This window comes from Conger conger, chromosome 16, assembly GCF_963514075.1.
Source record: "Conger conger chromosome 16, fConCon1.1, whole genome shotgun sequence".
NCBI lineage: Eukaryota > Metazoa > Chordata > Actinopteri > Anguilliformes > Congridae > Conger > Conger conger.
The window spans coordinates 21,397,769-21,423,228 of NC_083775.1; the positions used below are offsets into that span (position 1 = coordinate 21,397,769).

The 25,460-nt window shown below is 46.9% G+C and overlaps 1 protein-coding gene across 2 annotated transcripts in view; it reads left to right on the forward strand.

The window, feature by feature from the left end:
- LOC133115226 (myosin-10-like) overlaps positions 1-25,460 on the forward strand; it is a 72,341-nt gene that overhangs the window by 39,033 nt on the left and 7,848 nt on the right. For both annotated transcript variants that reach the window (XM_061225027.1, XM_061225028.1), the window contains 27 exons: positions 1,106-1,198; positions 2,707-2,770; positions 3,020-3,118; positions 3,738-3,881; positions 4,242-4,337; positions 5,537-5,655; positions 5,980-6,132; positions 6,712-6,885; positions 8,515-8,688; positions 9,588-9,702; positions 13,157-13,350; positions 14,469-14,590; positions 15,063-15,132; positions 16,055-16,215; positions 16,365-16,473; positions 16,625-16,756; positions 17,224-17,430; positions 17,741-17,878; positions 18,381-18,504; positions 18,600-18,771; positions 20,821-21,033; positions 21,743-21,887; positions 22,536-22,742; positions 23,144-23,248; positions 23,592-23,744; positions 24,220-24,468; positions 25,238-25,450. In XM_061225027.1, coding sequence (XP_061081011.1) covers positions 1,106-1,198; positions 2,707-2,770; positions 3,020-3,118; positions 3,738-3,881; positions 4,242-4,337; positions 5,537-5,655; positions 5,980-6,132; positions 6,712-6,885; positions 8,515-8,688; positions 9,588-9,702; positions 13,157-13,350; positions 14,469-14,590; positions 15,063-15,132; positions 16,055-16,215; positions 16,365-16,473; positions 16,625-16,756; positions 17,224-17,430; positions 17,741-17,878; positions 18,381-18,504; positions 18,600-18,771; positions 20,821-21,033; positions 21,743-21,887; positions 22,536-22,742; positions 23,144-23,248; positions 23,592-23,744; positions 24,220-24,468; positions 25,238-25,450 — 3,945 coding nt within the window. The remainder of the gene's footprint in view (positions 1-1,105; positions 1,199-2,706; positions 2,771-3,019; positions 3,119-3,737; positions 3,882-4,241; positions 4,338-5,536; positions 5,656-5,979; positions 6,133-6,711; positions 6,886-8,514; positions 8,689-9,587; positions 9,703-13,156; positions 13,351-14,468; positions 14,591-15,062; positions 15,133-16,054; positions 16,216-16,364; positions 16,474-16,624; positions 16,757-17,223; positions 17,431-17,740; positions 17,879-18,380; positions 18,505-18,599; positions 18,772-20,820; positions 21,034-21,742; positions 21,888-22,535; positions 22,743-23,143; positions 23,249-23,591; positions 23,745-24,219; positions 24,469-25,237; positions 25,451-25,460) is intronic.

Genomic DNA, 25,460 nt, shown 5'->3' on the forward strand with positions numbered 1-25,460 from the left:
GCAGGTCCTTCAGTATTTACAGTGAAACGTTAAAATTTCCAATCATGCAAATTAAGATCTTTCGTTCTGAACAGTAGTGAAATTGGACATTTATTTTGAAAGTAATTTGACAGTAATTGGTCAGAATTTATTTTTAGATTTTTTTTTCCAATCCAGGTCTAGGGCCCTGACAGCAGGGACATTTTTGCACATACTGCCTGATTTATTTGGAAAAAGCAAATTCAGTACATCCCTCTTTTTTCAGTAACCTTAAATCCACCCATGGTAATTACCAATAGAATAAAAATAAACTAAAAATATATATTGCAGTAATCAACTTCATGTTCAGAGGTTCCATAGATTGAGTGATGTCCATACAGGTGGTGTTTGTTTTTGTTTTTTTTGTCTTATGGCTTTTTGGGAGGACATCAGCGTAACCTGATCTGGGCGTTCCTACATTGGGGTTCATAAAGGAGTCCTGCAAAGTTCTTGTAGTAGTTTATGTCATTCAAAAAAATTATTTTCTATATTTCCAGATTAAATTGTCCTTGTCTATTGCAAATATCCTCGATAATATAATGATCATTGTATTAATTATAAATATGGTGTACTGAATGGCTCCGTCTTGTATTGATCGACGTTAAAACGATTTAGTCTGCTTCCATGTTCTAGAGTGTTCCAATAGCTGCTGTAATATAGTCTGTAGGACTGTGGGTGTAGGATAAAAGTGACAAACTTTAACCATTTACTCAACGTGGGGGACCTCAGGGCGGTCATTTTAGAGGGCCTCCAGATTTGGGAACCCCTCCCTCCCCCCCGCCTTAAATCACAGCGCCTGTCAGGCCTTGCACTCTGCAGGCTCCCATTGGGCGTCTCGCAGCGTTCTGATACCCGTGTGTTCACACCTGTGGCATGCTGGGTGCTCCCGTCCCCCGTTTCCTTCACTCCTTCACGGCCACAGTCAGTGAGCGGAGGTCGTGTTACTCTAGCGGTTCCTCTCGCCCTGCTCCACATGCTGTCCACGTCTTGGGTATCCCGGTTTGTCGGGGCTTGTTATTGCGGCGGGCGGTCACACGCACACACGGTTTGGCTCTTACCCTCTCCTTCCTCTCTCTCTCTCCCTCAGGGTGAGCTGGAAAAGCAGCTCCTTCAAGCCAACCCCATCCTGGAGTCTTTTGGCAACGCCAAGACGGTGAAGAACGACAACTCCTCGCGTTTCGTGAGTAGCCCTACCGTGTCTGCCGAGCACCTCCCCCCCGCCCCCTTCCCTCCTGGCTCTTTAATGTTCCGTGAGAAGATTATATCGCTCATGTTATACCTGTGGAAATCTTTCCACGCATATATCTAAACCTCTGCAATCCTTAGGCCCGGTAGACCAGATGTACATCTGAACACACTTAGCCCCTTTTGATATCAGCCATCTGGAGTCTGACGGACAGGGTCTGCCGGGCCCTCGTACGAAAACAAGCCGATAATGAGCGCCAAATGAGCGGCTGGGGAATTCGCTTATCACACCCTTTCTGTAGGTGTTCCCAGAACGGTCTACGCCTGCAGGGTACAGTTGGCTTTGGAGTTTGTCATTTGCCCTATTTTTGGGCTGGGGACTGTCAGCACCACAGCCCGCCTGTGCGAACCTTGTTTTAAGGTACGCCGCTATTTATGCTGGGCAGCCAGCCCTTATCTTCAGCTTTCTGCCATGAACGTTAAGCTGTAAATGCAATACCTAATGCCATTGTCAGGCTAAGAATTATGGTCCCGGACTCGCTTTGCACTGAAGGGGTCCTGATTCAGATCCAGCCTGGATTCCCCACCCTACTAGGCTCAGAAGAGGGGCCAACCTAAAGACTACCTCCTCAAAGACTTCTCAGGCAGTGGCTTGCATGATACTAACGGCCAACTGACATAGTGGTTTCCAAACCTTCAGCCAATGCCCATTAAACTGACAGTACCGCGCATTCCCGGAGCGCTGCAGCGGCAGATTATTTTCTTCCTTAAATGGCATTGGGGCATTTGGTCCGACCAAACGGAACGGCATAGCTGGAGAGGTGACCAGGTGTGCTCATACCCCCACCAGCCCCGCCCCCTGCCACAGTCTGCAAAGCTGGGGTGCCTAATCTCATTAGGGTCGGTGTGGGTGTAGGCTTTTGTTTTAGCCGTGTACTAAGACGCCTAATTTTACTTATCAAGATCTTGATTGAAGACCATGATTAGGTATGGTTAAATCGGGTGGTGCTGTGCTGGGCTAAACAAAAACCTGGGTCCTTTTTCGGATAAGATTAGAATACTGTAAGGAGAAACAGACACCAGGTGGAAGGCTGCCCATAGACCCTGTATAGACGGAGGCTCATTCTATGTACATACTGTACCCTACGGATTATTTAACTGTCTGCCGGATGGGAACGAAGCAGCTTTGAGACATAAACACACGTTTCTAAAACGGACAAACCATTATCTAAAATACAGGCATCTCTCAACAAAAATAGGCCCTAGACCTCACAGACGAACCAAAACACGCATGACAGAGTCTAGACACACCCTGCAGATTCACTACACACAGACTTGGTCAACATGCTTTATGAACCTACCCTTTTCCACCCTACAGGCACACCACATTTGGATTTCTTGACAAATACCACCTAATAGAATATCCCTTTCACACATATACCTTCAGACACACCTCCTCCAGACCCTCCACTGACCCCTTCTCTCCCTGTGCTTCACTGACAGGGCAAATTCATCCGCATCAACTTTGACGTCACCGGCTACATTGTGGGGGCCAACATCGAGACCTGTATCCTGGGGAACAGCAAACACCACCTTATGCAGCTCCACGATAATGGGACACGTAGTTCGCCGAAAGTGCAATATTCTGGAAAGTTCCCAAGACTGTCTCCATTTTTGTGTAGTCTTAGTAAATGCCCTGTTAATGTGAGAACATCAATACGTGCAAAAGCTGGTAGTCACCGATGAGGTGATGGAGTCAGTTTTCCCCATGGTGTATCGGAGAATGTGTTGAGCAGTCCTTGACTACAGCACCCAGATCTGCTGGAGAAGTCCAGGGCCATCCGTCAGGCCAAAGATGAGCGCACCTTCCACATATTCTACCAGCTGCTGGCCGGGGCCGGGGAGCACCTGAGGTGTGAGTGTCACCTGTGCGCTAGGGTGAAGCAGCCGTCCAGTAAACACCTCGCCGTCTCACTAACATCTCAATAATATCTGTATGCTGTTGCTGTGTCTGGCATTTTATCACCTCACAAACTAATGTGCCACTGACCTCTCATCAGTGTCTCGGCAGTGGTCCTTCGACCACAGTCTCACCGCTGAGGTCTTGCTCGGCGTTTCATTGATGGCTCTCATCACAAACATCTGATATTGAACTCTCACTGTCTGAAGTGTCTTTTCAGCATCCCCTCCGTGGTTCACAGTAACACCACTAGACTGGCATGACTGGAGAAACAGATTCTAATTGCACGCCTCAGTTACAGAGTTTCTCATGGTTACAGTATCCACATCATTTCGTGGCTTTGCATTTCTGCCTTGTTTTTTTCCCAGCTTCCTAGAATACCGTGGATGATCAGTGTTCTAGTAATGAATCGCATGAATCGAGGGTCAGTTCCCTGATCCTGGGTTTGCTACTGGCTGTATACAGGCTGCTACAGGCTGCTACTGGCTGTATACTCACACAGCAGACCTGGCCTTGGCTTTGTTGGCCTGTCAGAGTTGCTCTGGAGTTCAGTGTTGTCTCTCTCTGTTCCCAGCCGATTTGCTTCTGGAGGGATTCAATAACTACCGCTTCCTGTCCAATGGAAACATTCCTATCCCTGGCCAGCAGGACAAGGACAACTTCCAGGAAACCATGGAGGCCATGCACATCATGAGCTTCTCCCATGACGAGATCCTAGGTATACATGCATGTGCACGCATTCAAACTCTCACACGCACTTGCATACTGCACAGAGAGACTGCGCATATGCGTGCACACACAAACGCTCACAAGCACACACACATTCTGTACACTTCACAAAATCCACACAAAAAGGTTATATGGGTTGTTCTCAAAGCAGCTGCAGTGGGTCACGCAGCAGTACTACCAGGGGTCTATGTGACTTCAGTGCTTCAGTTGATCATTTTCAGCTGACAGTTAATAAAGAACATTACCTTTGCTCCATGTTTCTTAGTGGATCTGTCCCTCTGTGTGTGTTATGTGTAACAAGCTCAGTCAGGTTCACAGAATTAATGTAGAATTCTTCTTGCTGCTGTAGCCATGTTGAAGGTGGTGTCCTCAGTGCTGCAGTTTGGGAACATCATCTTTAAGAAGGAGAGGAACACAGACCAGGCCTCTATGCCAGAGAACACAGGTAGCCCTCGTTAACCATGACATCATTACCCTTGCCTTCATGTGAGAGAGCACAGGTAGCCCTCTTTAACCATGACGTCATTACCCCGCTGCCTTCATGTGAGAGAGCACAGGTAGCCCTCTTTAACCATGACATCATTACCACTGCCTTCATGTGAGAGAGCACAGGTAGTCCTCTTTAACCATGACATCATTACCCCTGCCTTCATGTGAGAGCACAGGTAGCCCTCTTTAACCATGACATCATTACCCCTGCCTTCATGTGAGAGAGCACCCTGCCTGAGAAGTCACCCTGCCGGTGACATCATCCCCATGCCTCTTCAGCCCCCTGATAAATTCAGCATGTGAATCACTATGTCCTCAAACTGCTGATCCTCAGAGATTTTCTGTCAGAGAGGTGGTGATCAATGGTGGCAAAAGGGCAAGGAAGACTTGGCTCTTTGTCATGGCCATGAGCCTTTGTGGTGAGGTCAGAACATTTTTAACATGAGTTTTCCACCAACACAATAGATATGAGATCAGCTTGCCCATTGTGCCAAATTCAACACAGACCGCACTCCCTGTAGTATTACAAAATAACAGAAACCGAAATGTTTCTGTTGAAATTGTGCCTCTGTTTGCCCCAGGGTGCAATAAACATACCAGGTGTGTGTTTCCTTCCACTTTAATTATATATTTTTATTACATATTTTATTGTGTACCTTAGTGCGACCTTGGAACACCAGGAAACACAGATTGTTTATTTAGTGAAATGCATGCAGTCGTGTTTCTGTGAACATACTTTAACAGTCATTGCGGGTCAGCTGCAGCAATCAACCGTTTAAATGGTGGAAGCCCGTCAAGATCTGATGTTGCGCTAATTTCACAGGGCGGTCTGTGGGGATCTGCATATCTGGTGCTTTTGCCAATTGAAGAAAGTTGGATGCGTACATTGAAGACTTCAGATTAAAAATAGATATGACTCATTTTCCAAACCTCAAACCTGTCAGAAGTTTAGAAAGTCTGTGAGCAATTTTAAATGGCCATAAAGTAAGACCGAAGATGAAGTATAACCTCCTGATGAAGTATTTGTCTCCACGCCTTACCCCCCTCCTCCCCTTGCCCTGACTCCGTCCTTTCCCTCTCCCTTACCCCATGGCTGAACCTCCTCCCCCTTCTCCCTTTGCCTCTTGCTCCACCCCTGACCCGACCACTCAACAGTTGCCCAGAAGCTGTGTCACCTGCTGGGTATGAATGTGATGGAGTTCACGCGCGCCATCCTGTCCCCCAGGATCAAGGTGGGCCGGGACTATGTGCAGAAGGCCCAGACCAAAGAGCAGGTACCAGCCTCCTTCCCTGAGATAAGAGCCTCGTATGGCAGCGATGGCAAGTGCTCCAGGTATCCAAGGGATGGATTTACATTCATTTAGCAGATGCTCGCTTATGCAGATCAACTTGTAATGCAAGAGAACATAAGTGCGTCCACATGAATAATAAGAGTATAGTGCCAGGCCTGGCTAACAGCCTTCCCAGAGCAGTGAGTGTACGTGCAGCAGCACTAAGGCACTAAACGCGAAGTTAACCGTGCAAACCTATGATGCCCTTGCTGTAGCAGGCAGGCAGTGAAGTGGTGTAGTTAAATCTGCCTCTCTCCTCCCCTCCAGGCGGACTTCGCTGTGGAGGCCCTGGCCAAGGCCACGTACGAGCGGCTGTTCCGCTGGCTCGTCCACCGGATCAACAAAGCGCTGGACAGGACCAAGCGCCAGGGCGCCTCTTTCATCGGCATCCTGGACATCGCCGGCTTCGAGATCTTCGCGGTACGAATCGAACCGCGCTCACGGGTTTGAGGTCTTGAGAGAGTAACTGCATTGTGCTCCTGCTCTCCATCTGTTGCGTTGTTGTAGGCTCCTGCATTAAATTATGGATGAGCACAACTGCTGTTGCGCATTACTGTGCCTAGGGGACGTTGGGAATGTTTGTGTGTGTGTGTTCGATTGAACGCGCGTGTTTACGCATACAGCTACTGTATATGTAACCTTGGGCGCTGCCACACGAGGCCCAGTCTGTCCTGGTGGAGCTAATTTGATTTCAGCCAGTTTACTCTCAGCTGTGTAACTTATACTCCAAAGGAGCTGAAGGAAGTCAGTGTTTTTTTCCATCAAGGAAACCGATTTACTTCTGGATAATGATGCACAGTAATTTACCGTGACAGAGCCTGTTGTTCAGAGTATGAAATGGCAATTCTTACGTTTTCCACTTCATAGTTGCCTGCGGTTTACAGGCAGAAAAATGCTTTTTCGGGAAACGTCCCAGTCTGTAAGAGAACACGGTCGGCGACACGTGTGTTGTGCGCTCGTGTGTAGTCTCGTCTCAAGTGTGCGCTCCCCTTCTTTCAGCTGAACTCGTTCGAGCAGCTCTGCATCAACTACACCAACGAGAAGCTGCAGCAGCTCTTCAACCACACCATGTTCATCCTGGAGCAGGAGGAGTACCAGAGGGAGGGCATCGAGTGGAGCTTCATCGACTTCGGCCTGGACCTGCAGCCCTGCATCGACCTCATCGAGAGGCCGGTGGGTGGGGCAGGGGACAGGGTTGCCATGGAGTCTTAAAAAAGTGAAATCATTGTTTTGGCTGTGGGAATGTAAGGAAGTATTAGTATTGGTTAAGGACTTGCTCTTTTCCTCAGAGGTTGTGGGTTACACTGGCACTGTATCCTCGAGCAATGCTGCATACACACATGCCTGCCAATGAACACCACACGCTCACACACTATCTCTCTTGCAGCATATTTGGGGGAATATATAACAATATAAATTCATTCATAACCTAAATTCTCTCTCATCCACATGTTATAAACGTATTCATACTTGTTGACCCTTTCACAGCTTCCAAATCATACAACCTCCGGTTGAACCAATAGTATTTACAAACTATATGCTTTGAACTGCCCTGTTTAGTCTGTGTTTGAGTCTTTTATACCTTTGCCCTCTGCTGAGAAATATACACACATACACTGCAATTTGGCAAGATTTCTCTTTACAGCCTCATTCATACTTGTTGCCCCTTTCACAGCTTCCAAATCAAATTACCTCCTGATGAATCTATAGTATTTACAAACTTTAAGCAGTGTCTTGTTATGTATGTGTTCAGGTCTTTTAGCCATTTGCCCTCTGCACAGAAACACACGCTCAGTATTAACTGCGAGGTGATTCCACTCATTATGTTCTCTCTTACACCCATCTCATTCATTCCACTCTTTTCTAAAATGGATAACACAAGCAGGTTTAAAGCATTAAAACATGGAGGAAAGATTTGTTTTGGTGTTGTCAAGTGGTTAGAAGTTGATTATTAATGTTGTTAAGGTGTATGAGTTGCTTGCTTCGGCATCACTAGATGGTGGTTAGGGTGTCAATAGGAGATTGTTGCTAGGTAATTACAGGTGGTTGCTAGAATGTTATCAGGTGATTACTAGAGTGACTACTAGATGGTTGCTAGGGTGCTGCTAGGTGGTTACTAGGATGGAGGGCTGAGGGAACATAGGGTCGAGGGAATAAATGGATGACCCCTTAGGGATGACCCCTTTACCTGAATGGCTTCAGTAAAACATGCAGTTCTGCCTTGCATGTAAGATGTAAGCTGTGTAAGTTGCTTTGAATATATAAGTGTCTGCCAAGTTAATAAATGATATGTTCTAATGTGGAAAGGGTTGCGAAGGTGTTTGAATCTCACTCAGTGCAAGTATTCTTGTTGCCGTGCACCTAAATCTAGAAGCTTATGTAAAGTTTTGACATCAGCATTCTCTGTCCCAAAACAAAGTCTCCCTGATAAATGTTCTACTTTGTGAGGTCAGGGGGTCCAGCCAAAATGTCTCCGTAAGCTTCTGCTTAAGGCAGCGATATGAGGATTTATTTTCACAGCATGTCCTTGGAAACGGGGGGTTGTCATTGAAGCTCAATTTAGCATTGACAGTACTGTCTCTGTTTGTCTGGTTTTTTTTTGTCAGGTATTATTATGGTACTGTCATTAGTATTGTTTTCTTACTGTGTTTGACAAATTAATGAATGCTCAGAGACAACAAAATCTCCCTGTGATCAACTCTTACTGTGTGAAGATCTGGATGTGTTTATCAAACCGAGCACGGTCTAACGGTGACCCTGTGGGGCGGCCTTTTTGTTTTGTCTCGCTCTTTGCTCTGGCAGACGAACCCTCCCGGTATCCTGGCCCTGCTGGATGAAGAGTGCTGGTTCCCCAAGGCCACAGATAAGTCCTTCGTGGAGAAGGTGGTGCAGGAGCAGGGCACGCACTCCAAGTTCCAGAAACCCAGGCAGCTGAAGGACAAGGCCGACTTCTGCATCATCCACTATGCCGGCCGGGTACTGCCAGCCTTTCAGACTACATCTCCCATGATCCCACAGCCCACTGTGGAGAATTGTCCTGTGTGCATTACCTTAGATTGTGACCAGCAACCAACCCGTAGATTCCATACACCCGCAGGTTACTTGCTGGTGTAGTCTTAGCAAAATCAAAGTATTCCTCATCCAATTGCTCTCTTGTAATGCAATCCTCATATGCCTGTGACTTCATAACATGGGCATTCATGTGCCATGCATGTACAGCCACCTAATAAAATTGGAATAAGGCAGTGGTGACATCACTTTGTTAGTAGAAAACAGAAGGGCTCCACCAATCAGAACAAATGTTGCAAGTATGTGTCCAGCTATCACCATTGGAGCGGTAATTTTGTTTGTTATTCCTGTAAAGTGATACTACTACTACTATCTCTGTTAGCCACAGAGAGTAGGACAGCAGTTCTGGACAGCCGTTGCTTTACATGGACACTGGCAGATATTCCCAAACCTGCCAATAAAACAGCCTGGCAAAGGCATGCAATGTCCCAGATTATGTTTACGTGTTTTTTTCCAGCAGAAAAGACTCTGATTGAGAAGGCCCAGAGCTTGCTCAGAAAGCGCTTGTGCATGTCAGTGACACAGCTTCTGTCAAATTCATTCCAGATTTGCAGAAAATATTGTGTGAATCAGGGATTTTAAAACCCTGTACACTGTGGGGATTCTGTAAGATTTGGAAGCTAAATTAATGCATGTTTTTTTTAGTTTATCAAAAGTTATATATATTTTATGCTAGGCTTTGCAATGGAGCTTGGATATGAACACCAGATACAGTTTGGTGTGCTCCACATACATGTATAGATATCACAGTGTGAATATATAACTATCCCTGGCCTTTGACCTAAGACCTTTGCTGTCTCCTGTAGGTGGACTATAAGGCTGATGAGTGGCTAATGAAGAACATGGACCCACTGAATGACAACGTGGCCACGTTGCTGCACCAGTCCACTGACAAGTTTGTTGCCGAGTTATGGAAGGACGGTAAGCGTCCAGGCCCATCTAGTGCCGTGTGGTGCTGTCGGATCTTTACAGCATATCAGAGGGCATGTAGCTGACTCGTTTCACAAACTTATCACAGCTGACTGCTGTATAGCAGACGATGAGCAGATAATGACCCTTCCCTCACTCTGGTGTGACTCATGAGATGTTTTTCATCTTACCACAACTAGTGACCGTTTGTTTGTGCTACACTTAGCAACTACTTTTCATACTTATTTTCTTTCCATCTTCCTTTTTCCACCTTTTCTAATTCTCCTCTTCCGACCTCCCCCTTCCGGTTCCTCTGCTGTAGAGATTCAGACTGTTCAAAGAGCCTGTTTCTATGACAGCGTGTCCATTCCCGTCGACCCTGCTGGTGTGAATGTGTGTGGCGATGCAGGTGTGTGCTCGACATCGTAGGGCAGGGGTGTCCACTCAGACCTGTAAAGACCCAGCACGAGAATGCCCAGTTCAGCCAAACGGCTAGTCCAGACCGTGATTTGTTGAATCCGGTGTTTCACTTCTGGATCAGTCACAGAGGAAGAGTTTGCAGTAAGAGGATCAGTTTCAGCTTTTAGCTTGATACGCATTCTGTTAGGATATGGACAGGAAGCACCATTGTAGTCCTTTATTTTACTAGGAAATCACATTGAGATTAAAACCACTACAAGTGAGTTCTAGCCAAGATAGGACAAGGGTCATAAGGTAGCAGACAGAATTACAAAATGGTATAACATACAGAAACAGATACTTGAAGAAACAGCTGGCATCATAAAGAAAGAAGAAAAAATAAATAAATATATAGATAAAATAACTTGAAAGTAAAATATATAGATAAAATAGCTTGGCTCGAAACTCAGAAGCACATTAATGAACAGCTGTTGTAGATTTAGAGATATAAAAGACTCAGGTTTGAAGATCGTTCCAAGATAAAGGTCTGTAGATATTTATTTCCATCTTATGTTATAATGCGAGGAACTTTGAATTTGAGCCAGTTTTATGATGTTAGGTTGTGACAGTTCTGTACTAGATGAAATGTATCCAGGTAGTTTTCCTTGAATTGCTTTGTAAATGAATGCATACAAGTCATGCACCATCCGCTGCACAAGAGCTCCTGAGGTACAATGGTATATGGTACTGATTAAGCCTGATCCTAGACTAAATTCAATTCTGAATGGAGATTCTCTGTACAAAACTCTATTTAGCTCAGGACTAAGCCTAATCTAGGTCTGTGAAAGGGGCCCTAAAGCTTTAGAATAAGACGGATTACAATGAAACCGGCCCATAATCTCTTGACCCATGATTTTGGGTTGTTAAGGACCCAGAGGCTCCGGCTTCCCGGTGAGGGGTGGAATTCCTGCGGGATTTACAGCAGTTTGTGTGGACTACAGGGAACGGAGGAGTGGACCTCCCGCCCGGCGAGAGGGAAAGATTGATCAAATGTTCCGTTTATTTTCTCACGTAATAAAAGCAGTGAAATGTGGAGGCGAGCGTAGCTTGAAGGAACATCTGAAAATGTTCCCGTGAGTGTTCTGCACGCCGTCTGTGCCCTGCTTGCCCAGGCCGAACCCTGGGCCACGGGCCCAATGCCAGAAGCTTCCGTCTGCTTCTAATACATTCAGCACTCACCTGCGACCTGGCGTGCACACATACGCAGCGTTCAAGGCAGGTGATGGATGTCCGTTTCGCCATTTTTTGCGCTCGTGTGGTTTTGATTGCGGGAAGTCATGTTTTAAGCATACTGCTGGAACTTTTAGGACAGAAATGTTTACCTCACAGGATGGTTTATTTTTGGAGTTCATGTTTTTCTGTAAGTTGCAACTAATCAAAGGCTTTTATCTCTTACATTAAATTTTTTACATTACTTTTATCCTCCCAGTGGATTAGAATAAGCAGGAGACAATCCTCCCTTGGAGCAATGCAGGGTTAAGGGCTCAACGGCTGTGCAGATCTTATTGTGGCTACACCGGGGATCGAACTACCGACCTCGCGGGTCCCAGTCATAACCACGAGTTAAAATGTAGAACATTTATTTATTTATCTATCAGGAGTACATTCTGACTGGTTGTGATGGGTGATGGAAGTTGGGATTCACAGGAGGTTGATGGACGTAATGTGGTCCAGTCAAGCTCAGAACATACAGGGCTCTCTGTGGGCGTGAAAAAAAGGGTTGACACATTGTTTGTTCTGTTCATGAATTTGGAATTCATACATTTATCCTGACCTGTAGGTTTTGGATCAGTCCCTTTTTTTAATTATACCCATGCCTCTGCCACTCTGGAGAGATCGGCAAGTTATGCAACTGTGGTATTTCTATTTAAAACAAAATGTAAATTACAGCTCTGTAATTTTTTTTTGTTTTTTTCACCCAAACCTATGGAAAAACTATATAGAAAGTTTTTTTTCCGCCTCAAGTATAAATTTGGCTGGACATATGGAATGAGAACAGAAAGTCTTTAAGTTTTTTGGGGGGGGAAATTCCTGGCAAGGACTTGGTCTCCAGAGGCTATTAAAATATTCTCCACACCCCATCACACTATTGCAAATTCTGCGTCCTTAGCAGCCGAAATATGCTATGCCTTAGTGATATTGACGTGTGATTCTGCCAAATGTTCTACCCCCTTTACTCTCATATTGATTAGATTTCGGTTGTAGCAAATTTTGATGCTGGCTTTCACTTCTTTTTTGGAAAAGGACTTGCACGTTGGCATCCACTGGAGCCACTGGTCTTAAAACATGGCCTAATTTAAAAGGAGGCAAATGAAAAATGTGTTTAAATCACCTGGGTGTTTTGTGATTTATGTTGCCTTGACAGTTTTTTGAATGACTTTTGACAATTTCCTTGTGATTTATGGGACCGAGTGATATCCTTATGGGGACAAAAGAATACACAATCCATATTGTTTCTGGAATGAAATGCAACTCAAATACTTCTGGAGGAGAACAGAAATAACAACAAACCATAAGTTATTGACTACTTATTTGATACCTTCTGGCTTTCACTGTGTGACCTACTAAAGTAGACTGGATGTTAACCCATGGGAAAATGAGATCCCCTGAATTTGCATGACAATGTATCCGGTGATACGTGATGCACACTGTAGATGTCTTCAGAAGGCCTCTATCAGTGACCATGTGACTTCCTGCTGTGAGCCCCCCACATGATTGGAGCCTAGGTAACCCCCCACAATACCCCACCATCTTAAACCCACCCACCCTCAACCCCAACCCCACCCTAAGGCAACTGGTGAGCTGCAAATTAAAATATTTTTTTAGCATGTAGGTCTGCAAAATACGGAATTGGACATGTGACCAGTTGGCTTTCCCTAGTTGACTAGTTGGTCTCATTGGCTGTCTTTGGTGTTCAGCCAGGCCAGACCCCCATCCTAGTCTACTGCTCTGAGTCCTCTCATCCCTTTCCTCTCCCCGCCCAACCCGCCCCTCACCCCTCCAACAGTGGACCGCATCGTGGGCTTGGACCAGGTGGCTGGGATGAACGAGACCGCATTTGGGGCTGCCTACAAGACCAAGAAGGGCATGTTCCGCACGGTGGGACAGCTGTACAAGGAGTCCCTCACCAAGCTCATGGCCACGCTCAGGAACACCAACCCAAACTTTGTCCGCTGTATCATCCCCAACCACGAGAAGAGGGTAAGAGCACCCACCCCAGGACTCAACCACCCTCTCCCCAAAACCATATAGGCCTCACAGGATTACCTGCCAGAAATAGGATCCTGCAAGGGAATCGGTGTGTTAGAGTAGTGTCGGAAAAGTAGAGGTTTTGTAGGGCCTCTGCTCTCATAAAACTGCGCCACACACATTCCTGCCCATTTCCACAAGGCATTTATGGTTTCTGGCCCCTAAAACCACAAATGAGCATCCGAAAATGGGTCACACACAGCCGGGTGTGTGAAGGAGAAATGTTTGTTTAGTTTATTTTCCTCTAGACTGCTCATGGATACAGCACAGCAGTAAGCCTGCTCCAGTTCATGGCGATTACAGGTCCCATAGAGAAAGCAATGTTCTCCGTGCTGTCTGGGATGCACTGGGATTTAAATTCAGGGAGGCTGTCAGCAGGATGTGTTACTCACTTAAGTTTTTGACACTTACATGTGATTGAATCACCACTGATTTTCATTTTGTCCCACCGAGCATATTTTTAATCCCATTGTGTCACAGTAAAACTATTTCCTTTTTTAGTCCAAAATCACTTGGTTCCAAAATTTCTGTAAAGATCTGTTTCAAGTGACTTGTTTGAAAGCTTCCAAGAAAGCAATTACATAAGGGAAAAGGCCAGTTCTCCATGAAGAAAAAGAACATATGTGGGGAAATATGCTAAAATGTTTCAGTAGAAAGGTTAAATGAACTGTAGAGAGGATACAAAAGTTTTATAAAGGGCACCGTTCCAATCGCAGTGTTTTTACGTCCAGTGTAATTACGATTACACGTGCGTGCTGTGGAGTCCATGAAAGGATTCTCTGTTAAGCTGAGACCGGTTATCCTTCAGGGGAAATTAGATCTTCTGCAGGAATTGGTTGGGTTTTGGCTGAATTGGATAAGTAAATGTATTCAGTGTTGGTATAACTTGTACATTACTGTAATTAGTAATCATATTCCCATGATCTTTTTTTTTTACCCATGACCCCCTCTCTCACTCTCAGGCAGTAGATATGACTTGACTTGTGTTATTGCTCCTGTGTCATATAATCCTGTTTTATCCTCCATGGCTCATACCCTGTAATCCCCCTTCCTGTTCATCCCTATCTCAGGCAGGTAAGCTGGACCCACACCTGGTCCTGGATCAGCTCAGGTGTAACGGGGTTCTGGAGGGGATCCGCATCTGCAGACAGGGCTTCCCCAACCGCATCGTCTTCCAGGAGTTCAGGCAGAGGTATTTTATTTCATAAATAATTCAAATTTCCAATTATTTGGCAGGGACAGATGCACATTGACCTAGATGTATTGTATAAGACATTAAAATGTGTTCTCATTGGTTATGGCCTTTGCCTTTTTAGGGAATGTGCATAAGATGGCATATCCAAAAATGTCCTTATGCCGACTATTGATCCCACTGGAAACTAGTCTGTAAATATAAATTATATGTAAATGAATTGCAAAGAAATAAACATGGCCATCTGGAGTAAGCAGATGTACATTTTGAAGATGATGGATTTTTTTATTTCAGGCATTGTAATGTTTGTAAAGTTTTAGTAACTTCCAGTGTCATTCTGCGGTTGCTCTGATCAGTTGAGACCCGCACACACAGGATGCCCCAAACCATGGCTAACTGGCTGCCTGTGTCTTAGGTGTCCTCACACTCTGGCCCCAGTAAATGTCATGCCTTGCTTTTCTTCATTTTAAAGGTATGAGATCCTCACTCCCAATGCAATCCCCAAGGGCTTCATGGATGGCAAGCAGGCCTGTGCGAGGATGGTAACGACACTTCCCACACCTCTGTATCTCTTCCTGGAGAATTATTGGCATATTCAGGCATTTATTGGCACTTATGGATGCATATTTATAGCCATTTAATTTTAATGGATTTTATTAGTACTTGGAGCCATTTCCCCCTCCCTTCACAACCCATACGTCAGTGCAGTTAAAGTTTATACTTCAGAACCTTATAATTAATGAATTTATGGAATTAGAAAAGGCACTATTCTGGCTACATTAATAGTAGAGTTTATTTATGAGAGACAGGTCAGCGTCTTCGTTTACCTTAAATTAAAATTTAAACTGAATAAAGATTTGTTTGCGTGTTTGTTGAATTTAAATAATTTTGACAGTTGTACATCTCTGACATTAACTACTCTATTAAAGCCACTGAATATACTGAAATTGCCAGTGTGGTGAATAACTGTTATGCACTGTTTGTACATTAATGTGAGGTTAGTTGATTGGGCTCTAATGGTTGCTCTTATGCCCTAAATTGCTCTTGTAATTATTTGTGGATATATAAGTATATATCCTCAAGATCATCACTGGATAATGATGCGACACTGATTGCTCTTGCTTAAGGACTGTAATCAAGGTTATAGACAAACTACTGTGCAATTGGATCAAATCAGGCCTCAAATCAGTCACCTGAGGTTACGGGGATAACTGTCTCCTCAAGGATAAAAGCAGCTTGCCCACTGGCTTTAATGAGGTTCTTATTTTATCTGTGCCTTTAGAGGGCACCTCCACTTAAAAAAGAAAAACCATGAACACGAAATGCAGAGAAACTTAGTGGAGCATTGTGGGATTACTGTTTCTCTGTGACCCCTTCCTTTCCTTTGCAACTCTGTGTTTAGGTCTTTATCTTAACAGTCTCCTTCACCGTTTCCATTCTGCTTGTTATTGTCCCCTCTCATAGATCCGGGCCTTGGAGCTGGACCCCAACCTGTACCGGATCGGGCAGAGTAAGATCTTCTTTCGAGCCGGGGTGCTGGCTCACCTGGAGGAGGAGCGTGACCTCAAGATCACAGACATAATCATCTACTTCCAGGCGGTCTGCCGAGGGTACCTGGCCCGCAAGTGAGTCCCCCTTCTGTCCCCAAAAACACACTGACAAGCATGGGGTCCACAACCCCATAATAACTGTCATACACACCAGAGAAACTGTGTTAGTCCAGGTGTGGCTGTATTAGCTCAGTTGTAACTGCGTTCCCCGTTTCCTGTCTCAGGGCCTTTGCTAAGAAGCAGCAGCAGCTCAGTGCTCTGAAGGTCCTGCAGAGGAACTGCGCAGCCTATCTGAAACTGCGCCACTGGCAGTGGTGGAGACTCTTCACCAAGGTCTGTGTGTGCACATGCATGGGCAGAAAAGGCTCACTGGCCAGTTTACCAGTTTACCATCTACCAACTTTCCAGATGGCTTCGTTTTATTGGTATTTTGTGTTCAGCCAATAGCAATTAAGCAGTGTGCCCGGGCCCCGCCCTACCGCAGGTGAAGCCGCTGCTGCAGGTGAGCCGGCAGGAGGAGGAGATGCAGGCCAAGGACGAGGAACTGCTGAAGGTGAAGGAGAAGCAGAGCAAGGTGGAGGGAGAGCTGGTGGACATGGAGCGCAAACACCAGCAGGTGAGTCTGCATGACCCAGGCCCCTCCCCTTCCCCAGGTCCCTCCACCCCCTGCCACCACACTGTCACCAGACACCAGGCCTTCAGGTTCAACCTGGTCTGGGTCAATAGCCAACTATGACTGGGAGTCTAGAGAGACCTGACACAGCTGGCTTCATCCCTCCAGGGTGGAGTGAGTTTATGGGATGCGACTTTCGTTACTGCTGCATTAGCTCCTCCCAGTGACACGCCAACCACATACAGAGCACCAGTTCTCATCGATGCAAGATGAGCCACTGCTCCGATTGCTGCTAACTCCTGCGGTACTGAAAGCGTATCGGAGTGCTTCAGAACTTCAACTGCACTGCTCTTGGTGCAGGCTTGGCTGGCAGAATGAGTGATTCTGAGAAAAAAGGTAACAGAGAAGAGAATGGTATGAGCAGGGGTGAGGAGGGTCCCGGGTGTGACGGGTCCTGGGGTTCCCTGCAGCTGTCGGAGGAGAAGAACATCCTGGCGGAGCAGCTGCAGGCGGAGACGGAGCTGTTCGCCGAGGCCGAGGAGATGCGCGCCCGCCTGGCCGCCAAGAAGCAGGAGCTGGAGGAGATCCTGCACGACCTGGAGTCCCGCGTGGAGGAGGAGGAGGAGAGGAACCAGAACCTGCAGAACGAGAAGAAGAAGATGCAGGCCCACGTACAGGTGAGACTCTCACTGGTAAGAGTAGCTGACACGGGTAAGAGTCCAATTATACAGGTAGGAGTCTCACACAGGGAAGTCACTTGCAGGAAAGAGTCTAGTGGAAGTATCAAATCTTTGCAACGAATTTATTAAATATAGGAATGTAAAGAAGGTATCCACAAAACGAGAACCCTTTGTTTAGGCATCGGTTACTAATGCTAAACCTAAAAACCCAGGGCAAGTGGGTTTTGGTGTGCGTCAGTGAAAGAGTCGGCAGACCGCTGTAGTAGGTCAGTGTGGGAGCCACGTCTCTGCGCCTCCCCTCCCGCAGGAGCTGGAGGACCAGCTGGACGAGGAGGAGGGAGGCCGGCAGAGGCTGCTGCTGGACAAGGTGACGGCCGAGTCCAAGATAAAGAAGTACGAAGAGGACATCTTGCTCCTGGAGGATCAGAACTCCAAATTCCTCAAGGTGAGGGGCGGGGGAAGAAACGCATCTCACTTCACACCCCACCCATCCTTAGCAGGACAGGACCTTCCTCGTGTGCCCCCTCTCTCCCTCCCAGAATATCTCTCTTCCCTCTCTTTGTCTCTTTTCCCCACAATGTCACACACCCTCCTTCATCTCTCTCCCTCCCTGTTTCCCTCCCTGCCCACTCCCTTAAATCTATTTCCTTCCCTCTGCCTCTTTTTCCTAATTTTTCTCTTTTCACAATGTGATGCTCATTCCTCTTTCCCTACTTGGGCTATATACTGAAGAATATGTTCTCGGTTGCAGCTATTTCTGTTTTACTAAAAAGCGTTTGTATTGTGCACGGTATTAGATTATTTTTCAATGGATATTGTTTCGATATTAATGTTTCTCCCATGGGTGCTGTATGCAAACAATATTAGTGACATACTTGCCATAGTTTTAACCCCTTACATTCATCGAGCACTTGAATGAGCAACGCGTCTCTGGCCCCTGCCTACAGGAGAGGAAGCTGCTGGAGGACCGGATCAGTGAGATGACCTCACAGCTGACTGAGGAAGAAGACAAGGCCAAGAACTTGGGGAAGGTGAAGAACAAGCAGGAGGTGATGATGGTCGATCTGGAAGGTGAGGGAGACCCGCTCGGTTCGTGGTGAACAACCACCAGGTGCGACTGCAGACAGGTGATGATGTGACCCGTCTGACCCGTCTGACCCCTGTAGAGCGGCTGAAGAGGGAGGAGAAGACCCGTCAGGAGCTGGAGAAGGCCAAGCGGAAGCTCGACGGCGAGACCACGGACCTGCAGGACCAGATCGCCGAGCTGCAGGCCCAGATCGAGGAGCTCAAGCTGCAGCTGGCCAAGAAGGAGGAGGAGCTGCAAGCCCTACAGGCCAGGTGAGGTCACATGACCTGCCCAAGCCCAAGCCACAAATGTTGTGTATACAAACCAGACTATCCTCCAGACTATCCTCCACACGGCCTAGTTCTGCCCTGATGGTCCTCAGCCGTGGTCCTGGCTAGTTTTTGTTGCGACTCAGCACTTTTAACAATTACACCGTTAACTGAACTCTCCTGGTTTTTGGATCTAACTTGTTTTTGATTATAAGGTTAAAGACAAAAACCAGCACACCCTGCGTCTCCCAAGAGCCCTGTTCTAGTTGTAGGAGGTTCCAGTTGGACGTTCCTGCTGCTGCCTGTGTTGTAATGCTTGGTACAGATTCTCTTTGACCATGCTCACTTCATTAATATTTGAAACAATTCAGAAAGTCAGAATGTGTTTTCAACAACTCCAGTGACAAGGAATTTTAGTGTCAGCATTACGGTGCTGGCCATCTGTTTAGTGCACATAACTAAATCTATGCTGAAACAATCCTCTCCACAATCTCATCCAAACCAGTTGTGATGACTTTGATCATTATAAGGAATATCTGTGTGTTCCAGCTGCTCAATCTAGTTAGCATCTGAAATATGACCTCTCTCACTCTCACTGCTCTCTCGTGGAGTCTCTCTTTCTCACTCTTGTGCTTGCTCTCTCCATCTCATGTCAAAGCTTTGTTGCTCTTCCTTGGGGAAAAAGCCTTCTGAGCTATTTTTCAAGACACAGCCTTTGATTAAAGCAATTCTGGGCTGCTGGGTGGCTCATCCTGTCAAGGCACTGTTCTAGTCCATGGACAGGTTACCTGGGATCAGATTCAGGCCCTGCAGCATGGTGCAGCACGTTCAGGAACGTGTTGGGAAGTAGCAGTGTTGCATCCCATCGCACCACACTTGTTTCAGTGGAGAGTGCATGGTTGTCCGCCCTCTCCTGAATCCACAGTGAATCTCTTCCCTGTTGGCATATTCCATTCCATTTCACACTCATCAGTGGCCGTGGTTTCCATGTGTGGTCTCCTGATCCGTATCCAATCCCTTCCCCTCCCTCCTGCCCAGTTTGGCCTGTCTGCTGGGAAATGCACTAAAGGCATTTCTTGTTACAGAACACAAAAATGCCTCCCAAGTTGATATATCCATACTACAAGAACTACAAATACTACAAAAACAATGGCAGAGCTTGGAGCATAGGTTCGTAGCTGGCACAGATATAAACCATAGAAAGTATAGACCATATAAAGAATGAGTGAGCAACCTGTAGTACCTGTAACCTGCATGCAGATGCGTGTTTTAAGTGCAGGCTCGTGCCTGCCTGCCTCCCACGTTCACGTTATGGAAACCAGATTGTTGTCACTTTCCATAAACAGTGAGACTGGGAGAGGAAGCACTTCTCGCATCCAGGAGAGATTTTGCCATTTGAGACGTAATTAAAGTAGAAAAGAAGTATTTCTCCCTGCATTGGTCTCTAAAACACAGAGCGCCTGGCTTTCTTCTCCCAATAATTATGTTTGGCCAGATTGTTTTGTAAAACTCGTTTTTGGTTTTAACGATGTTCCAAAAAAAATCTTTCTTTTTTGAACAACCCAGTTTTGACATGTGAGTCAGAGTTTGGATCAGAGGTCAGGCCAGAGACGTGTTGTTAATTTTTTGTAAATGTATCTTTTTTTCTCTTTTCTTTAAAAGCATGCAGTCATTAGTTTGTTTAAGCCAGGCTGGGGTCATGGCAGTGTTTTTGAGCTGATCTAACTGCTGACACATGTGTGCTGAATGTTGGCTGCATAGCCTCATTAAGGTTAGGCACAAAGCCAGGCAAACTCTCGGCTTGTCCTCATTTTTTTCTTAAAGGATCAGCGTTTTTGATGGCTCCCCCTAGTGTTCAGTGCTTTTTTACATTTTTTGTATTGACATATTGTCCCCCAAAATGTTGAAGTTGATTACATTCAAATTAAAAACTGACTTTGTATTTGGGGGGGATGTATATATATATATATTTAGATATTTAGTAATTGTAAATATTGACAGAACACTCTGGAATGATGCGTGCTCTCAGCTCCTGTTGTGTGTTTGTTTTAGGGGCGATGAGGAGATCGGGCAGAAGAACAACGCTCTGAAGCAGGTTCGGGAGCTGCAGGCTCAGTTGGCCGAGCTGCAGGAGGACCTGGAGTCGGAGAAGGCGGCGCGGAACAAGGCGGAGAAGCTGAAGAGAGACCTGGGGGAGGAGCTGGAGGCCCTGAAAACTGAGCTCGAGGACACGCTGGACACTACCGCCGCCCAACAGGAGCTCAGGTAGGGGGCGCTGTCTCTACACTGATATACAACAGGAGCTCAGGTAGGGGGCGCTGTCTCTACACTGATATACAACAGGAGCTCAGGTAGGGGGCGCTGTCTCTACACTGATATACAACTGGAGCTCAGGTAGGGGGCGCTGTGTCTACATTGATATACAACAGGAGCTCAGGTGGGACGCTGTGTCTCAACACTGATATACAACAGGAGCTCAGGTAGGGGGCGCTGTGTCTCTGCACTGATATACAGCAGGAGCTCAGGTAGGGGGCGCTGTCTCTACACTGATATACAACAGGAGCTCAGGTAGGGGGCGCTGTCTCTACACTGATATACAACTGGAGCTCAGGTAGGGGGCGCTGTCTCTACACTGATATACAACAGGAGCTCAGGTAGGGGGGCGCTGTCTCTACACTGATATACAACTGGAGCTCAGGTAGGGGGCGCTGTCTCTCCACTGATATACAACTGGAGCTCAGGTAGGGGGTGCTGTCTCTACACTGATATACAACAGGAGCTCAGGTAGGGGCGCTGTCTCTACACTGATATACAGCAGGAGCTCAGGTAGGGGGCGCTGTCTCTACACTGATATACAACAGGAGCTCAGATAAGGGGGCGCTGTCTCTACACTGATATACAACAGGATAATGATTTTGGATGCCCGTTCTTGCCCACCCCCCTTTCAAAACTGACGTTTCCCATGATCCTCCAGGAGCAAGCGGGAGCAGGAAGTGACAGAGCTGAAGAAGGCCATCGACGAGGAGACGAAGAACCACGAGCTGCAGATCCAGGAGATGCGGCAGAGGCACTCCAGCGCTCTGGAGGAGTTGTCGGAGCAGCTGGAGCAGGCCAAGAGGGTGGGACATGCCGGAAACGCCACGTTTAGACCCGGGCCAGCCAGCCTGGGGGCCAGATGCGGCCTCCCATAGACACACTGTTTGATCATGAGAAGAAAATAATATGAAAGTAATATCTATATGCATCGGCATCTGTTCAGTGTCAGCGCCTCAAATTAGCTACAGAATAATAAGTAATAGCTGTGCATTGGGAAAGTATCTTTGATTAGACGCATAGTATTTCATTCATATGATTAGTTTCATAAATGGCATGTTGAAAAGTTTTGGCCCACATGCACCATCTTGTGTAATTGTTACTGGAACTAATATTGCATGTAGCCAGATGAGATGGTCACTAACAAACCACTGATGTTTCGAGACGTTGCATTGTCACAGAAAGTAACTGTATATTACATTACATTGGCATTTGGCAGACGCTCTTATCCAGAGCGACGTACAGTTGATTAGACTAAGCAGGAGACAATCCTCCCCTGGAGCAATGCAGAGTTAAGGGCCTTGCTCAAGGGCCCAACGGCTGTGCGGATCTTATTGTGGCTACACCGGGGATCGAACCGCCGACCTTGCGGGTCCCAGTCATTTACCTCAACCACTACACTACAGGCCGCCCCCACATTAACTGTGTGAACGTGTGTGCTTGTGTGTGTACAGGTCAAGGCAAACCTGGAGAAGAACAAGCAGTCGCAGGAGTGCGTGACTAAGGAGCTGGCGGTGGAGGTGAAGGGGCTGCAGCAGGCCAAGGGCGAGTCGGAGCACAAGAGGAAGAAGCTGGAGGCCCAGCTGCAGGAGGTCATGGCTCGGGTCTCTGAGGGCGAGAGGTCGAAGGGCGAGCTGGCCGAGCGCTCCCACAAGCTGCAGGTCAGGGGGTGTGCAGGGCCTCCAAACCTTCAACAGCAACCTAGTGTCCCGAGCCCCATTTAACTGACATTGAGACTGAAGTCTAAATCAATCCTTTTTTTTTTTTTGGTCAAGGTATTGCTATTGACATTTTGTCAACGAAACACAATTTACACAATTGGAAAATCCCAAAATCAAAAGAAACAATGACTACAAAGACAATAATACAGGTTACACAAAAAAATGAAAACGTAAAAAGTCCAGATACAGGGCCAGTGTAGTCTTAATCGATCTTATCGATGAATTGGTCATATTGATGGGTTATTGAATCCTGCTCCCCTATACATGTATGAGCATGCAAATACAATCTCCATAAATGTTTGTTCTTTGTTCACCGTGTGTACGTGTGTGTACGTCTGCAGACGGAGTTGGACAGTGTCTCCACGCTGCTGGAAGACGCAGAGAAGAAGGGGATCAAACTGAACAAAGACGTGACCAGCCTGGAGAGCCAGCTGCAGGACACACAGGTGAGCTGCCCGCCACTGATCCAGGATCAGCTCTCACAGCTCACACCCAAGACTGCCACTCGCCATGTAAAACCTGAGAGTCCTGACAATTATAACCTAAATACAGCTACAAGAATCCGGGAGGATGTGTGATCTCTGTGTCAGGCGAGGTCGGGGAGTGGGGCAGAGGTGTGTCCTCCCTGTCAATCAATGAATGGGTCGAGTGAGCCTAGTGTCTGCAGTAGGTCTGCGGTCTCAGCCCAAGAAGAAGAAGACTACTGGAGTAGGGAAAGGACCGGGTATAAGGCCGGGGGTGTGACGGTGGGGAGGGGTGGACGACTGACCTCCGTGTGTCTGTGTGCAGGAGCTGCTGCAGGAGGAGACGCGGCAGAAGCTGAACCTGAGCAGCAAGATCCGGCAGCTGGAGGAGGACAAGAACAACCTGCAGGAGCAGCAGGAGGAGGAGGAGGAGGCACGCAGGAGCCTGGAGAAGCAGCTCAACTCCCTGCAGGGCCAGGTCTGAGCAGCGCTGAATAATGGACACTACACATGCTGTAAACACACACACAGAAACACTGTCTTCTACATTAATGCGTTTCTCCAAAGGCAGAGGTGGGCAATGAGGGCCGTCTACTTCTGGCCTTAATTGCTTGATTAGCCCTAACTTTTACACCATCTGGCATTTTAGCTACATTTATTGATGAGCACAAGAAAGACTTGTTCTTGTGTCCCTTAAAGAAACATTTTACTGTGATCTAATCTACGAGTGAGCCAGTGATGGTGTATAGAGCCAGTTCGCTCATTTAGCCTGGGTAATTGGTGGAAACAAAAACCTGCATTCACACCGGCCCTCCAGGAATGGAATTGCCCACCTCCAAGGGCTCGATAGAAACTCCCTTGTTTGTCACCCACGTATTGTCTTGCGTATGTTTCGCGTTCGCATGTAATACATGTAGATTTTAAAGTTCATGCTTGCATTTATGTCTGCGTAGCTGGTGGAGACTAAGAAAAAGCTGGAGGACGATGTGGGGGTGATAGAGGGATTGGAGGAGGTGAAGAAGAAGCTGCAGAGGGACCTGGAGAGCAGCGGGCAGCGGCTGGAGGAGAAGAACGCCGCCTACGACAAGCTGGAGAAGACCAAGACCCGCCTGCAGCAGGAGCTGGACGACCTGACCGTGGACCAGGACCACCTCCGGCAGATCGTCTCCAACCTGGAGAAGAAGCAGAAGAAGTTTGACCAGGTCCGGTCGTGGTCACCACACTTTATTAACGCAAGCGGTAGCGTTAGGCCGACACGAAGGCCGCGAAACAGAAAGGACACTATTGCTGAAAGAAAGCAGTAGGGAATTCTGTGATTTTATTTAAGAAAATAAGTTTCTTGTTAAGAACTTTCTTACAGTGATGACCTAGCACCTAGTGCCCAATTATATCTATATAGGAGAGCCAGTGTGGGGGCTCCTCTCTGATAAAATGACACACACCGGCCTGACAGGAACAAGGCAGGGGGGTGTTTAGCCAATCAGCTGTAGGAGGATGATTTGGGGGCCAGATGATGAGTCAGGTTTGGAATTTAATGAGATCACCATCTCTGCTAGCTCTGAAAAATCTGAGCTGAGTGAGCCAGGACCTCCCTGTAATATCTCCCCCTAAGGGAAAAGTTAAATGTAGGAGGTGAAAACTACCAGTAGTTTATGCATATTATTTAGCATTTAACATCAATAACTAATAGAAACTGGCATCACAATTGGTACTTAAGTACAAGTAAATATTGTTTGGTCGGACCAACACTTGGGATATCCAATCCAAGTTTCATTTTAAACATGCCCACTCCAGTCATCCCACAGAGTGTCTCAGCATGTTGTGCATAAGAAGGGTCCAATTATTTGAAATGCAATCCCAGTGAAACCGTTTATTTGAACAGACAGTGCCAAGCCGATGGGCACCGACCAGTGAAAGCCCACCTGCTGTAGCTGTGTTTTTGAGCGCCCCCTCTCGTCATGCCTGTGGCAGATGCTGGCGGAGGAGAAGTGCATCTCGGCGCGGTACGCGGAGGAGCGGGACCGGGCGGAGGCGGAGGCGCGGGAGAAGGAGACGAAGGCCCTGTCCATGACGCGCGCTCTGGACGAGGCCCTGGAGGCCAAGGAGGAGCTGGAGCGGCTCAACAAGCAGCTCCGCGCCGAGATGGAGGACCTGATGAGCTCCAAGGACGACGTGGGCAAGAACGTGAGTCCAA